Source organism: Marmota flaviventris, chromosome 16, assembly GCF_047511675.1.
Source record: "Marmota flaviventris isolate mMarFla1 chromosome 16, mMarFla1.hap1, whole genome shotgun sequence".
In the NCBI taxonomy this organism is placed as follows: domain Eukaryota; kingdom Metazoa; phylum Chordata; class Mammalia; order Rodentia; family Sciuridae; genus Marmota; species Marmota flaviventris.
In genome coordinates, this window is record NC_092513.1 from 18,440,668 (window position 1) to 18,458,182 (window position 17,515).

Genomic DNA, 17,515 nt, shown 5'->3' on the forward strand with positions numbered 1-17,515 from the left:
CATGCTTCACTATTTTTGATTCTACTACTTCGACTCATAAGCTCTCCAAACTCCTCTTTAAAAAGAGCTTATCCTTAAATAGCACCTCACTCCCAACTGGCCTACTTGCTAGTCCCCAAGTCCAAATTCATTTCATTAATGTTCATATGCATGCAATTCATTCATTTTTCAAAAAGTAGAGAAAAGAAGCACAAGTCAATATGAAGTTTTGCAAATATTCTTCATCATGTTAGGTGTTTCTAAAATTACAATCTGTTGTAGCTCTCAAGAACTGAAGCTACTGACAACCACAGAGCTGTGCACACATCTCCTTATCATAGTTTATATTCTAGTGGACAGAGGACAAGAGCCATTAAACAAACAAGAAAGGCTTTTTTCCATTCCTATGAGGAACCTGAACTTTAACATGATCAACCCGTCCTGAGAAGTTCTGTTGTCAGAACTTTCACCTTTCCCTTTATAGGCACGGAATCATTTCAAAGATTAGAGGAAATGCAATCCATCTTCATAAGAATATTTAAAAGCTCTTTGTCATATTACTCTTTATTGTAAAAATTAAAAATACATACAACAAACATAAAATAATAGCATAGGATCAGCTTTAAAAAAATAGATTACAGGGTATAATTTCCTGAAGGTTTAAAAAAAAGAGAGATATAATTCCAAAAACTCTAGCTTTTCATTTCCACAAGATGCACTCTCTTTACATATATATTTACCTAAATACATTTTAAATAATGGTTTTATTCCTTTTCAGAGTGCAATAATGATGAAACTCACAAGTAACATGCTCTGCCCACAAAAAAAAGTTAGATAACGTATGTATGTATGTATGTACATATGTATGTATTTACTGACAGGGTCTTGATAAGTTACTGAGGCTGGTCTTGAACTTGCAATCCTCCTACCTACCTCGGTCTCCCAAGTCGTTGGAATTACAGGCATGCACCACCATGCATGGCTTGTTTGGTCACTTATAAAAATCACATACTATTCTGTAAATAATAATATGTATCTGAAGAGTTAACTTTAGCTTTACTGTAATAAGAACATATTGAAATAGCCAAAATAATCAAGAATGAAAACAAAAAAAAAAATCAATATTACTAAGCCCAAGAAAGCATAGTTATTAGAGGTACTTAACTCACAAGAAAAGATGGTTCTCTGCTTTTTAAATATGGATTAAAATAAGTCTAATTTTTCTTCTTTCAACAAAGTGCTACTCCAACTCATATAAAGAGAACTGGCCTAAAGTGGAAATGAACCAGTGCAGTAAAACCTCATTAATTTTGATTCCACTAATTAATTCTGAGTTGATAGTTACCTTTGCAGCTTGTGTGAAAACAAATTAATGGTATAAGCAAAACAAATGTCTAGCCTATTTAAACGTAAAAGGAAAAAAGACAATTCAAGCACACTTTGGTATTAATTTTAATTCAAACAATAAATAGAGTAATGATAAATAAATCTCAGCCATCTGTTAAATGGAAGCACTTAAAAGATTTGCTAAAACACAATTAACCTGGTATTCTCTTATCTGTCCTCAAAATTATTTAAGAAGCACTTCTTAAAGTATATTTTATAATTCATATTTCTTACTGATTTAGATCAAGTTTCTCCACAAATGGGTTGAATTAGCACAATTCCCTTATTAATAAATTCTAGAGATCTGAGTTAGTGAACATCTAATTCATCTACAATGACTAATTCCACAATTTGATTAATTCCATTACTTTTCACTTTTTTCTACTCCAACCTGAAAAAGTCACCTAAAGATGATTTAAACACCAAGGTCATTATAACAAGATAATGTGTAAAACACTTAATTGGTGTAATTAAAATGGTAATACAACAACTAAAAAAAATGTGACCCTCACATCTTCAAATGAACTTACTTGAAATGCATTTTTGCTCCAAATTTTCTTGATCACTCATTTACTCATTTAAGAGATTTTAAAATGTATTCCATGTGTTTATACTTCTGTATATGTACTTAACTGCTTATGTATCTCGTACATTGTAAACATACACATGTATATTTTAAAAGGATGAGTCAAAGTTAGTCTAAAAAAAAACAAAAACTTTATATAATTCGAAATGATTTTGGCTGCCTCATTGCCTTAATTATCAAATGATCATCATTGTTTGAAATTCAATGTGGAAGAAATATCTTCCATTAATATTTTGTGATAGCAAGGTTAAGAACTATACAATATAATTTGCGGATTCCTTAAGTCAACACCTTTTAACTGGAAGCACATGGGGTATAAGTGTCACGGGCACCTCCTGGGGGCTCACCCACTTTTGCTCACGGCAGTACATGCCCATCAGAGCATGATAGGAGTGGGCACACCAGTGTCCACCCATCTAGCAAATGTTCAGAAAGCTCCATTTCCTCAGATTAAAAGATCCAATAAATTAGAGTTCTAATATTTTCTCTTCATACCCCCACTGATTGTCTCACAATGTCCACTTCAGCAACCACTGCTATCAACTGACTTATGAGTGTAAACACAATCCTATTAAAAATTTTTATAGTTGTAGAGAACCGTGCAGCATGAAATGAGCATTCTATTAACTTCACTAGTATTTTATAGGTGAATATTACTCATTAAATTAATCGTGCCCTAGAAACAACATATAGAAATGACACAAAATGCTAACTAAAAGTCTAAACATAAGCAACTGAACAAAATATTGAATCAAGTGAAAAGTCTATTTTTTAAAATGAAAAAATTAAGACAACTAGGGCAAGACGTTGAAGGAGGATACTGGAGTCAGACAAGTACATTCCAAGGCCAATTTTTATTTTTCAAAGAATTCTAATCCTAAACCAAATAAAGACTCATTGAATTTGCCAGTAAATAATCTTCACAGTACATTAGGCCGAACAGCAGAATGCCACAAGCTATCATAGCATCTGACAGAGTCAGAATATACCACCTAGGTCATCCAGTCTGACCTTGCGCATTTTACAAGACTTCATTTTAAACCATTCCCAGAAACCTCTTATGTAACCTGTTCCTAAGCATCTGCCATGAATTACAGAAATTAGAGACAGCTAGTTTATCCCATCCCCTAGCTCTCCAGGGAAATGCTTCCACTTTCCAACAATTCCCAGTGTAAATAATATATATTTTTTATGTTCTACTTCTGCTAATTTGTTTTCTAAACTATATTGCTCTTTCTTTTCATATCACTTGAGGAGCAATCTCATATTTACCCCAAACAATCTTTCCCTTTGTGTGAATATCTTCTAAATATCTGAACACTCTTTTGTCTCTCCTTTTAAATATGCCCATCATTAGACAAGCTATAAATGACCAGCTTCTTTTGCTCATAAATCAATCCCACTATTCTCTTAATCATTATTTCTTGTACTTCCCAGAACTCTTTCTATGGAACATAAATGTGCCGTTAAGAGGCATCATTTATCATTTTTAAATATTCTACCTGAAGGGAAAAATGAGCCTACAAAATTAAATGTTAATTTCATTTCCACACTTCCACAAAATTAGATTACAATGAAATTTTAAGTTTCAGAAATCCAATCTTCTTTTAAAAAAAGAAAAGGTAAAGGGCTATTTAATATTTACTTTAGAAAATAAGACCATGTAATCTAACCAAAACAACTGACTAACCAACTAATTGGATAATTATATTATGTATGAACAATAAGTCTTTGGTCTTACTTTAACATTTTCCTTTGTTCACTATATACAAAAGATAACAATAAAAAGTGGGCTAATTAGAACTCCTTTCTTCTACTATTTCTTACTTATAAAACAGCAAGTAAATATAATACATGATTAAGAAGTTGCTGCCTATCAGAGAAACAAGATTTATTTAACAAATAGCACTGTGATTATTTGTCAGCTTAGGAAAAAACAAACAATTTTAATCCTTACCTCATCCCACAACATAAACAAATTTCTGATAAAGAATTTTACATTTGTTTTTAATGTAATCATTGTTTTTAATCAAGTTTTACCAAATTTCTGGGGGGAAGAAAGCAAGATTTGAAGCTTCAAAAATATGGAGGCTACAGAGAAAAAAATATAAATTGGATTATATAAAAAACAAAAATATCTGTATGTTAAAAAATCCAAAAATAAATAACAAACTAGAAAATGTTCCAACAACAGAAACCACATACACTTAGTATTTTAGGTAAGAGCATGTTCATTGACTAATATCTGCACCCCCCCAAGGTGGGGGGCATTAATACATCAAAGGACAAGAAAAATTAAAACTTAAAAAATTGCCTAAATTCTCATAGAAAATTTTCAATATATTTAGTAACCAAAGAAAAGCAAATTCAAACAATACGATACAATTTTCCCCTGTCAATTTAGCCAAAAACAGCAATCAACATTTGATGGGATCTGACTTTATGGTAAGTATTTTCTTAATGCTTGACAGGAATCCATTACAGTCTCACAACAACCTTCTGAAATAGGTATTACTTTTATTTCCCTTATACTGTGGAAACTTAAGCAAATAACATCTTTTAAGAGAGGGGCAATGCAATAGGAACTGTGAGCAGAAAATAGCTTGGTAGGCTTAAAAATATTACTAACCCACCACAGAAAAATTCTGAGGTTCTAATATAAAAAGAATTCAAGGAATCCATCCAAAGGAATAATCTTAAATGCAAGAAAATTTTACACACAAAGATATTCAATATTGTATTATTTATAATAGTGAAAAGTGGGAACAATTAAATATCAAGAGAGTGGAATGGCTAAGTAAATATATTATGTTTACTCAATGAAATGTTATGCAATCATTAAAAATTATTTTCCTGAATAAGCAAAACTTTGAAAAATGTGTTGTAATATTAAATGAAGATACAGTATGCACAGATAACCTTATCTACATATCTATAGTATAATCATAAGTATACAATAAATGTATTTTAAAAGGTCAGAGGAAAATATATCAAAATATATTAATGGTGGTTTTCTTATATGTACAAAGATACCAGGTGAATTTTTACCTTCTTAGTTACCTCTATTTTCAAAATTTTTAATGTTGTGTATGTATTAATTAAATGGGAGTTAAAACTATACCGACAGGAAGCTAAAATTAAAAGACTCCAAACTTGAATAACCCAAGGAAAACTAAAAGTTAAATTACAAGAAAATTGAGCAATGCGGTTCTCTAAAGGAACTAGAAATTTGGGAACTGAAAAGAATGGTGGTGTTCAACAAACTGAAGAACAATTTTAGTTTTTAATTGACTGAATATTTAAGTATGCATCAAAATAATATTCACTTACATAAATCAATGCTGAGAATGTCAAAAAATGGAGAAATGCAATTTTAAAGACTATTAAATATGCCAGTAGGTAATATGCATGGTTGATCAGTACAGGTCATCAAGTCAGACTACTGAGGATCAAATTCCATCCCTGTCACTTGCTATCTGTGTGACTTAAACGTGTTATTTAACTTCTCTGAGCCCCATTTCTTTGTATAATGTGGTTAACAACAAGAATCATATCTTGTAGAACTGTTGTGTGATAATGTACAGAAACAAATCTAGCATAGTGACTAACACATCATGAATACAAAATATGATAGCAGTTAATATGACTTCCATCATCATTTTGTCATTATATACAATAAATTCTTTCAAAATATAACTATATTTATTTTATGAAGAAGTTGTTAAGTGTTGCCAACATTTAGGTATCTACCTAAACCATCCATAATTCTTCAAAAACATTACTTTCCCTTTTCAATATTTTCTTCTTATATTAATATCTGCTTTAATTTAATCTGAATAATTCCATCATCATATTCACCAATACCACTTGCATATTATCTTAACATTAGGTTAATGAATTTATAACATTTTTAATAATAAGTCAATGAAAATACTCATTCCAACAACTTAATAAATTCCTTCCACTGTTTTCTGAGTATTTCTTTATATGTTTTTTTTTTCTACTGAACTTTATTACTTTTCAGTTCACACCTTAAAATGTAAAAATGCTATCTTTAATTTCAAATTATATATTTATGGGTTTTAAGGACAAGATGGGCAAATCTACAGACTCTGAACATATTCTAAGGTTTTTATTTTTAAGCAGTTCAAAAGTTTTGTCCGTTTTCACTCTGCACACCAGTCAAATATCTCTTATCTGCCTGGTCCCAGAACCTTGACCTGACACATGGCAGGAATCATCACCTTCCAAGACACAGGGCTTTAGTTCTTGGAAAAAAAAATGCATTTAGATTCCAGAGGGCTGTGTGTTGGGACTGTCCTCTACTTTCTGCTTCCTCAACTTAGATAATGAATAGTACTATATCATTCCTAGCCATTTAAAATCTGCTTGCCTTACCTTAACCTATTTATCATTATACCTGCTTCCTTACAAGAAATAAACACTGAACTTACATAACTCTCCTTGAACCATGGAAAACCTTTGCTTTCCTTTCTCATGGAAACAGATACTGACCTCATTGTTAGTACTTGAGACACTGAAAGGACCCATGTGTCTCTTTCCAGTAGTAAATAACAGAACATATATGCTAAAGTATCTCTTTGTTTTGAAAGAATGTCTGCTTATTTTTTAAAGCTATATCAAAGAATAGAGTGAAACTTAACCTTTAGAGTCCATAATTAAGCAAGTAATTTATGCCTTAAGAAAAAAAAAACACACCATTCCTCATCTGGGGTCATACTGGCAAAGGCTTGCCCCTCTAAAACCCACCCACAAACGTACAGAGGAAATGAGCTAGTCTGGGCCTCTCAGACAGCTAAAAACTCCAATTTTCAGGAAATGAGCAGAAAGACACAGTACTTGGCAATATAGTTTCCAAGGAATTAAGAGAGAGTAAAATCCTTTTATCCAGTTGTTGTCTCTTGTTAACTTAAAATTTTTATTTCTTTTTTTAATTAAAATATTTATTTTTATATTTGTAGTTGAACACAATAACTATTTATTTATATGTGGTGCTAAGGATTGAACCCAGGACATTGCACATGCGAGGCGAGCACTCTGCCGCTGAGCCATAACCCCAGCCCCCAAAACTTTTTATTTCATGTGATAATAAGATACAAAATTATTGAAATGCCACATTGTACCCAGAAAATTACAATTATTATGTGTCAATTAAAATGTATATTAATTTTTAATAATATTAAATCCCCCTTCTCCCCAAAAAAGATTCAAAGTCAGACTGATAGAGAAAAGAGATCCATCTCTAAAACACTTTCTAAAACCAACTGGCCATAGTTGGGAAACAAGGAAATGAATAGCAGCTCCTGACATAAGAACAAAGCACATCTATGATTAAGTCATTCTGGAACTGAAAATGAATGAACATACTGCCCAGATTCAGGCCTTTATCATCCAAACAAGAATGTAGTCAAATCAAAAAAACAAATAATAACAATAGTAATGATTTACTGAGTTCCCATTATAGGAGGCTTTATTTGTAAATATGAAAAAACCCTTCACCGAAACTGGTGCTAGAGCTCAAAGACGATAAGTAACTTACTGATCAAGATGAAGACACAAACCCAGGTCTATCTGATTCTAAAGGGTTCCTTTTCACTAGCCTGACTAACCAGGAGCCCTGTTATTTCCGTGTCCATAGATTAATAGCAGAATGTTTTCTCCAACTTCTTTTTTTTAATACCTTTATTTTATTTATTTATTTTTATGTGGTGCTGAGGATCTACCCCAGTGCCTCACGTGTGCTAGGCAACCACTCTGCCACCTAGCTACAACCCCAGCCCTTCTCCAACTTATTTTGAAAGTCTTTACCAGTGGCTAAAGAAACCATTCATAATAACTCAAAACAATCATAAAAACTATGCTTGTTAGTATTAATATACATTCTTTCTTTCTAACTTTGTATCATTCCACTTTCTTTTTACTTTCCTAACTTGTCAAGTCTTTCTTTAGACAAATTTAAATATTTCACCTTTCAATACAGTTTCATATTTTATTATCTTAACTTTTATCTTTCGAACATCCTTCCTCAGTAGGATGAAATAAAGTGTCCTAATACTCATATACTGCTAGTCTGCAAGACATATAAAACCTTTACTCTGATCTCATAGCTGCTATTTTCAAAGTAATGTATATATGTCAAATTCCTGCCAGCATTTGCCTAAAAGCAAGCCTTTATCTATTATAGACAGATCTATCAGATGTTAGTCAGAAAAACTCATCAAGTATCCCTTTACAGAATATACATAAAACTAAGTGCCTCTGCAAACAGAGGTTGTTCATAAACCATGTATAATTTTATATACACCCACAAAATTAATATCCCCCAATACAATAGATATTGCCCTTCTTGGAAGTCTTCCAAAACCATCCAAAGTGAACCTTCTATTTATTCCCAAATGGCCCTGAAAAACACTTTTTCATAATATTAATCATGCTGCATAATAATCACCTATGTGCTAGTCTGGGTCACTCATAGACTAAACTCTATCAAATACAGACTAGCTTACCCATGAGGATATCCCTGATTCTAATCAAAACTATGTTGATGCACCTAACTGAACAATATTCTTAGAAAAAAATTTCTTTTAACTAACAATTTTTTGCCATTTTAAAAGAAATTATACTTTCTGTTGAAAAATGCCATATTATTAAGTTCTCAAGAAAAATTAGCCTTTGTTTTGTGTCATACTTTCACCCTAAACTAAAACATAAACTTTAAGCAACTACTTTATTTGCAATATTTAACACCAAATCACTTGTTACTAAAAAATAAATTTCATACCCAATGGAATTTTACTACCAAAGATAATAAGATCCAAATGTAAGAACTAAACAAACCCTCCCCAAATAGAGGAATTTCTAAAATTTCTTAAATGTTGTACAATATCAGCATGGCCAGAATAAGAATGCATCTTTCTCATTACTACAAAAAGGACCTTCACAGACAGTCCCCTGGCACACTACTGAGTTTTTTTTCAGCTTACTACATAAGACAGGATGCATCATAAAATTTTAACATAGAGATAATATAGCAGGAAAGTAATTTTCATCTTGAATACATTAGTTTTTGATAGTAGCTTAAATCCTGGAAACATAAAATTATAAAGAATATAAACTAATCAGAATGCACAACCAATATAGTATTGCAATCTTAATACTTCTGTGCTTTCCAAATAAGATGAGAACTATACTTACTTACATTCTATATATAGCTACCTACAAGTCTGGAAAATCATTAAAGTTTGGAAGATTATAAACAGGATAGAGAATTATGAAAGTACAATGGTAGCTACACAAAATTATTTCTAATCTTTTGAAGGCAATTTCATAATATTTATTCAATACCTTTAAAAAATAACATGCTCTTCTCTTTTTTTTAACTTTTTTAGTTGTAGATGGACACAATACCTTTATTTTATTTATTTGTTTTTATGTGGTACTATGGATCGAACCTAGTGCCTCACACATGCTAGGCAAGTACTCTCTTTTATATCAATATGTTCTTCTTTTATATCAATTTCAAACTTAAGAATTTATCCAAAGAAACTATTCTGGAACTACAAAAATACTTAGCTACAGTAATTCTTGCCCCCACACTGGTAGGAAAGAAAACAGTTTTAAAAAGCAACATTCTAAAATGTCCAGTAAAATTAAATAGGTTACAGAATATCACTAAAAATAATGATCTCATAATTTACTTAGTGACACTGAAGAATAACCAAATCATCTTTTTAAAATGCCTGTATTTTCTGTTACTATGTATTTCTTAATTTTTTTAATGAAATTAATTTCAAAAAGATGTTGCTAGTACAATAAAAACAAATGTAAATGCTCTCGAAATCTAAGATCATTAAGTGTTAAGAGAAAAAAATTATATTTTAGAAAAATAAATATAGCTGTTTCCTGCTTTTGTTTAATTTGTATTAACAGAGTTTATTCTGCTTGGCTTCAGAGACTATGGTATAATTATAGACACTGCTTTTGAAATGTAGAATACAAGTTAATAAGAAAACCCCAGACTCAAAAATGTGAGATCAGAGCTAATTCGAGCAAAAGTATTCAATATTTCTTCAGACTAAAAGCACAATTATTAAAAAGAAAAATTAATTTGTTAATTGCTCTTACTGGCTGTGAAACTTAGTCATGCTAGCACACACTTAACCAAATAAACCATTTATATTATCACACCTGTCTCTAGATCTAGGAATCTAATATTGTTAAATGAAAGCACAATCTAATACTTAGGACAGATGCCTGACATTCTATTTTCACAAATCTATGCTGCCCCCTTCTGGATATTTTTGGAGTGTATGGGACAGTAAAAATTTAAACACACTAAATGAAAAGTTATCATTTTTTAGCTAATGTATTAAATAACTTAGCCAATATGCTCCATACATAAGCATAATTTTAGTACTAAATAATTTATTTTAAAATACTTTCTTTCAAAAATCCTGTTCTAAGTCGTTCCAACAATATAAAAACAGCTCTGATAATTTAGTTATCAATGTGAAAGAAATATTAAATACATACTAACTAAAAGTAAATAAACATGACCCTTCCAGGAGTTATTTTTTGTTCTCGTCCATACTGATTCCATTCACTCCCAAAATCAAACCAGTATCTCAATTTGGCACTTATCTTTCCAATTCAATTTTAACACCTGTACTACTTACACATGTATAAGTATGCGGAATCAATTTGTATGCTTCTAAATGTAAGTGAATGGCATCATATTTTTTTATACATACGAAGGTTCCATATCATAGGCTGTATGTCTAAACCCAGTCACCTACAACTAAAGTCAAATGAGAATATATAGAGGGCTCCATGCAAGGATATCAATACAAAAACCAACTTACACTACAGTTTTCAGGTGGAACTAGAAGTTGAGTAATCTCACCACCATGAACACAGAAGATATGTTTCATTTCTCCAGAAAATATGTCCCAAATTATGACCGAAAAATCCACACCTCCAGATATCAGGTATCTTTGATCATAGCGAGCTGAGACCTGATGAGGATATAGCAAACATGTGACTTTGTTCCGATGACCACGGAGTGTTCTGTGAGGTGGCCAACCTGTGAATGAGGTTTTGGATTTAAAATGCAAAAATTAAAGTCTTAGAAAGTTTCAACAAGTGAAAGTAAACATGAAATGTCAGAAGAGCTATAAGTCTTATCACATAAAAAGGTTCCAATTTTATCATATAAAACTGGTCTGTCCAAATTCAGTGACTACATGAGATTACTGAACCCCTAAAATGGGGCTAGTTTTGGTTCATATGTCTATGACTATCAAACAGAGAGGAGATTTTAAACAATTAGCACAAAAATAATTTAAAATAATTCAGGAAATAATTTTAAATAGTTCAATAATAATTTTCATATCGGATTACGAGTTGAACTGATAGTTTTGCTATATTGGGTTACATAAAATACAATATTATAGTTAATTTCATCTGTTTCATTTTACTTTCTAACATGACTATTAGCAAATTAAATATATAGTTTACGTTAGGTTTCCACTGGACAGCACTGTTCTAGAAGATTACATTATTACAGATAATATAGTTGGTAATCCATATAAATAAATAATGAAACTACCAATATATATCAAAGAGATAAAACTGAATATTTATTTATAATCATTACACCATATTTATTCAAACAACAGACACAATATTTTATTACCTGCACATTAAATTTACATAGTACACTATAACAACTTCACTAATCAATTATATTTGTTAAAACCAGTGTAGAGACACTTTCAGCATCAGAGTAACAGAGTTCTTAAAACACTTTAGACCTCTGTAGATGGTCAGTATACCTCTTCTGAGCATGTGTTCCCCTTGCAACAGCTGTACTATGGCAGTCTGTGTGGCAGGTACAATAATTATGCTTCCATCCTCACGGCCGCAAACAAGCCGTCCATGTGCTGGTATGTACACACTTGCAGTCACTTTCAGAGGCTCATTACTATTAGGAATCACACTCAGCTGATCTATAATTCCAGCAGGACAAGGATTCAGTTTATCAAAGGCCTCTTGCAAGCTGATAGAGGTTGTCATTTTCAGCCCTGTAGAGATTTAATTTTGCATAAAAGAAAAATATTTATGCATGTTAAAAAAATTACATCATTAGTTGATTCTGTAATATACCAATAAAGATCACATTCACCAAATATAATTCTTACAAGAAAATTATATATGAACATTCTGAATTTATTTCTTAGTGCTTAAGATTTAACATGCTAAATTAAGAGAATGAGGAAATTGCTACTTACCTTCGTCACCTTCCTGTTTATCAGGAGTATCTGATATGTTCCAAATATTTAATCTTCCAGAGGAATCACCCTGAATTAATAGTTTATGGAAATATTCCTTGCATCCATAGAAGAACCGAGTAACAGGAGGACAAATTAGCAGCTGCCAAAAAATCATTCAAATATCTTTAATCATATTTTAATCAAAATATTTCACACATTACCCTTTTTTCAAATAAAGATGTTAAATACCTTGCCTAAGTACACAAGATAAAAAAGTATCAGCAGCATGATTATTTAACAGTATTTTAATATAATTTTGTAGCATTAATATGTATGTCGACCAATATTCAAATCAGGATAAAATAAATGTTCAAGGAAACAAACTATACAGTCTTTCTCTAAAATAAATAATTATACTCTTTATTTTACAAAATACTGTTACTAGTCACAATAAGTCAGTTTGTCTAATTGCCTGTTATTAAATAATTAATACAGAGGTATGCCACTCTACCAAAAAGAAAAGTCTCTACTTAAAAAGTCAAAAAGAAAGCTCACTAATCCTGCCTTTTTTGCTCACTCCTGATAAGTCACCAAAAATAAGAATGACATTAAAGCATCAGTCTTGTGTAACTATGGGTCCCCATTTTTTTCAATGAGTATATTTTTTCAACAAGCAGTGTAATTTTACCTGAGTCATATTAACATAATTAATCTGAACCTAGCCTGAAATGTTAGCTACAGACTACTAGGAACAAAAACCATTCACTGGGTCATATGTATATTTTCCTTTTTCAACCAAATTTTCAGCATACGATTTTATGTCTTTAGTGAATCACTTATTTATAAGTAATTAAATACTAAATTAAAATTTGGAGTATTCATTTACAAATACTGGAACATTCACAAATAGAATCTTAGCCTGAAGAGCAATAAGAAATACACTTCCATTTTGACAATTACAGTTAACAAATAATATAGTTACTGTATTTGGTATTAGTTGTTTCATAAAAAGCACTAACTTATACAAACTAGATATATTAAGCATAATCAATTATTTGACTTTCCTTAAATATTGAGAATTTTAATTGAAAACTACACACTGAAAAAGTTGCTACAACAGCAAAAATACTCATATACCATATTTCAACATATGCACCTCTCGTACCACACAATACATATTTGATTTTAAAATGTATTAGGGAACTGATATTTAAAGAAAAATGATATGTTGTTTTGTTTTGTGCAGCATTTTTTATTCAAGTCACTACCCCTTTATTTAACTGGTAGTGACTGTCTAACTAGGTTAGAGAGCAGTAAGCAGAAGTTTATGTTATGTGAAGAATGGATAGGATATAGAGTATTTTAATTGTGCCTATGTGTATACATTCTGTATATCCAAAATATTCCTGAAAAACAAAAACAATTCCCTACCCCTCACTACCCCACCACATAAAGATTGAACATACTCTTCAGAACCATGAATTGTGGAGACCCAGAACATCATCATAGAAAACTTTAATTCCAAAACCAAAGTTTCTTTCTTACTGCACACAGAACAGAGTCAAGAATCTAGTACTAAAAGCTATTGTATTTCAACTGCTAATAGATAAAATTAAGCAGGATTTTAGAAAATACAATAAGCTTTTATTTTTATGGAGAAAAAAATATTTTATTCTTTATGTCTGATATCTAATGAGTTAAATCTTTACATGGCTTTGGGGAGGCACTGCAATGACTGGTCAAGTGATGAACTGTTATTAATCAGAATCATTACATAAGGACCTTTGCCCTTTTAAAATTATAAAATGAAACTACCAATATATATCAAAGAGATAAAACTAAATATTTATTTATAATCATTACACAATATTTATTCAAACAATAGACACAATATTTTATTACCTGCACATTAAATTTACATAGTACACTAACAACTACGCTAATCAATTATATTTGTTAAAACCAGTGTAGAGACACTTTCAGCATCAGAGTAACAGAATTCTCAAAACACCTTAGACCTCTGTAGATAGTCAGTATACCTCTTCTGAGCATGTGTTTTAACTGTATGAGAATGTAAAATAAATATATATCTGAATTTTATCAAAAGCTCAGTTTCAATATGTAATCAGCATAAGATCATATGCACTTAGAGAAAAGTGAATGCTATTTTATAGACACATTATGTATTGTAAAATAAGCAAATTTTGAATGTGCTTGTAACTAACCATATCAAAATGTTTTATAATATTTAACACAGTGCCTTGAATTATATTAAATCTTTCAGGGCCAGGGCTGTGGCTCAGTGGTTGAACACTTGCCTCGCATGCAGTGAGGTACTGGGTTCAATCCTCAGCACCTCATACAAAAAATAAATAAATAAAATAAAGATACTGTATTAAAAAAAAAAAAATCTTTCAAATGCTTAGCTACCAAAATACAGCTGTAAAAATTTTGCAATATAACCATCAATTATAAATGATACCTGAAGAATTTTACCTCTTTATCTTTTCGATCCAAGAGGCTATGTTGTACAGGAGGAATTAAATTTTCAACTGCTTTCCCCACATCACTGCGGAATGAATCACTAGCTGGAAGGCAACTGAAAATTGGAAAAAGAACAATATTCACTTAAAATACTGACATTAGCTATTTTATCATTACATGTGATAACAAGGGTTTTTCTTTCTTTTTAAACAATGAACAAAAAAGAGATTTTTAAAATTAACATTACAAAAATATCCTCCTTCAAGCTGGGCACAGTGGTACACACCTGTAATCCCCATGACTTGAGAAGTTGAGGCAAAGGCATTGCAAGTTTGAGGCCAGCCTCAGCAATTTAGTGAGACTGTCAGCAACTTAACAAGACCTTGTCTCAAAATAAAAAATAAAAAGGGCTGGAGTGTAACTCAGTGGTAAAGCATCTCTGGGTTCAATCCTCGGCACAAAATTAAATAAATAAATAATAAAAATATCCTTCTTCAAATAAAAAAATCCACGTAATTTTTATACTCCAAAGTTAAATCAGGATTAAAAATCTAACTTAAAAAGCTCTGAAGTTTTGGGCCTAAATTAAATATTATACTACATATGTTTTCATACTTTCCAGTTACACCCCAAATTCTGATCTTTTACTTTGATTCAAATCCTAACCTCTTATTTACTGCATACCTGGCAGGTAGTTTGTAAATATAACTTTGCCCATTTTCAGTCCAAATGATTACTTTATCTGCTGATACAAAGTCCCCTCCAGTCCAAGTCTGTCCATTTTCACTAGGACCTGAACACAACAGGGAATAATCTCCAGCATCAAATACCTACAAGGAACAAGAAATTCACCATCTAGTCCATGTTCTGATGATTTAAGTAAGATATAGCTAAGATACAGCAACATTTCAAAAAGTACTAACAAACTTCTATAAATATGTTTAGTAAACTCAGGCCTTTCAAGTTTGATAACTCAGATGAAGACATCTTGTCAGTGAGCCCTCTGTGGCTGGGTCACCTTTAAGAGGGAAAAAAACAAGTTGGCTTCCAGCTGTGTGCAGCTTCTAGGCCATCAGGCAATAGAGCAGGACCCATAGAGCAGGAGTGTTCTCTACACAGGAACAGGAACCCTTACCTTTCCATAAAGAACAGCAAGTTGTAGGGAGGACCCTTTGCAATGCAGCCTCTGGCTCCTGTTTTAGCGTATTTCTGGTAACATTTCTAACCACAACTCTGACATTGGAGCATTTCCTTGTTTAACTTAGATTACCAATGTTCTAAAATATTATAAATACAAGTCAACATACTTGTATGTTTCATTATTTAGTAAATTGGGTTTTTTGGTTGTTTGTTTGTTTGTTTGCACTGGGAATTGAACCCAGGGGCACTTAACCACTAAGCTACCGTCCCAGACCTTTTTTATATTTTATTTAGAGACAGAGTCTCGCTGAGTTGCTTAGGACCTTGCTAAACTGCTGAGGCAGGCTTTGAACTCAAAATCCTCCTTCCTCGGCCTCTCTCCAGAGTCACTGGGATTATAGGTGTGTGCCACCACACCCAGCTTATTTAGTAAATCTTACATGTAAAATCAAGTCACTATAATTTCGCCAGCAACAGAGGTTACTGACTTTACATTGCCTTCCATCAGTAAAATAAGGCACATCAGACTTTACAAAGTGCCTTTACAAGGGTAATTTCCCAGGAATCTTCAAATCACTGCAGGAGAAATGCAAGCAACTATTGCTACCTCAGTTTACTGACACAAATAAGGGTAACATCACTTACTCAAGGTCACAGTTCCAATAAATGAAATAGCTAAGACTAAAAACCCTGGTCTTATAATTCCTAGCAGCATCATTCTTTCCACCACTTTCAATATTTAATGAAAGTACATTTTGTTTTGTTACAAATCTTTCCCAGGAGAAATGAAAATTCCTCATGCCTTGATGGCCCAGAGGTTTTACTTTTCTCTTAAAAAAAATAAGAGGTTGGCTGTGCAAACCCGTGAAATTAGAATAAACCTAGCTGAATTTCCAATGATTTGCAATAGTTTTTATGAGTATATAACATTAGGAATACAATAATAGCCAAGAAGAATCCAAAAAAAATAATGAAGGGAGACCCGCCTTCCAGCACTATGATCTATTAAAACAAACGATATAGCTATAAAAGTTAAAATAATACAGCACTGTATTGGTGCATGAATGCATGGACAAATTAAGCAGTCTAGGAACATGCAAAACGGCATATTTTCAAGGCACAATGGAAAAGTAAATGGATTGTTCAACATATGGCATCAGGAACAGGGCATCCTTCTGCAATGAAAATAGAGTTGTATTTATATATCACCATTTATACAAAATAATTTCAAGATAAAAGAATCAGATGTCTGTAAAGTAAATCCATAAGAATATTAAGTAAATTGAGTATTTTTTAATCTCAACTTATAGTAAGCCCTTTAAAAACATGTCACAATTGTTCTAGAAACCATAAAAGATGATATTGGACTACATTAAAATGAAAAACTGCTTTATGGAAATAAATATCTAAAAATACCATTCTGGCATGTTGTTGTACTATCTCAGTGTCTGTAATAATACATAATTTCTCTGATGTTAATGAAGCTGAACACCTTTCTATACATTTATTGGCCATCTGGCTTTCCTCTTTGGCGAAATATTTTGTCTATTTTCCTGCTAGGTTGTCTGTGTTTTTCTTCTTGATTTGTAGGACCGGGCTTTCTATAAATACTGAATAAGTTCTTCATCATATGCGAATGCTCTATCTT

At 31.6% G+C, this 17,515-nt stretch overlaps 1 protein-coding gene across 2 annotated transcripts in view; it reads right to left on the reverse strand.

The window, feature by feature from the left end:
* The window catches only part of Wdr7 (WD repeat domain 7), a 326,007-nt gene that overhangs the window by 262,331 nt on the left and 46,161 nt on the right, over positions 1–17,515 (reverse strand). For both annotated transcript variants that reach the window (XM_027949032.2, XM_071602717.1), the window contains exons 8-12: positions 15,412–15,557; positions 14,740–14,842; positions 12,262–12,403; positions 11,806–12,054; positions 10,834–11,054 (exon numbers count right to left, since the gene is read on the reverse strand). In XM_027949032.2, coding sequence (XP_027804833.2) covers positions 10,834–11,054; positions 11,806–12,054; positions 12,262–12,403; positions 14,740–14,842; positions 15,412–15,557 — 861 coding nt within the window. The remainder of the gene's footprint in view (positions 1–10,833; positions 11,055–11,805; positions 12,055–12,261; positions 12,404–14,739; positions 14,843–15,411; positions 15,558–17,515) is intronic.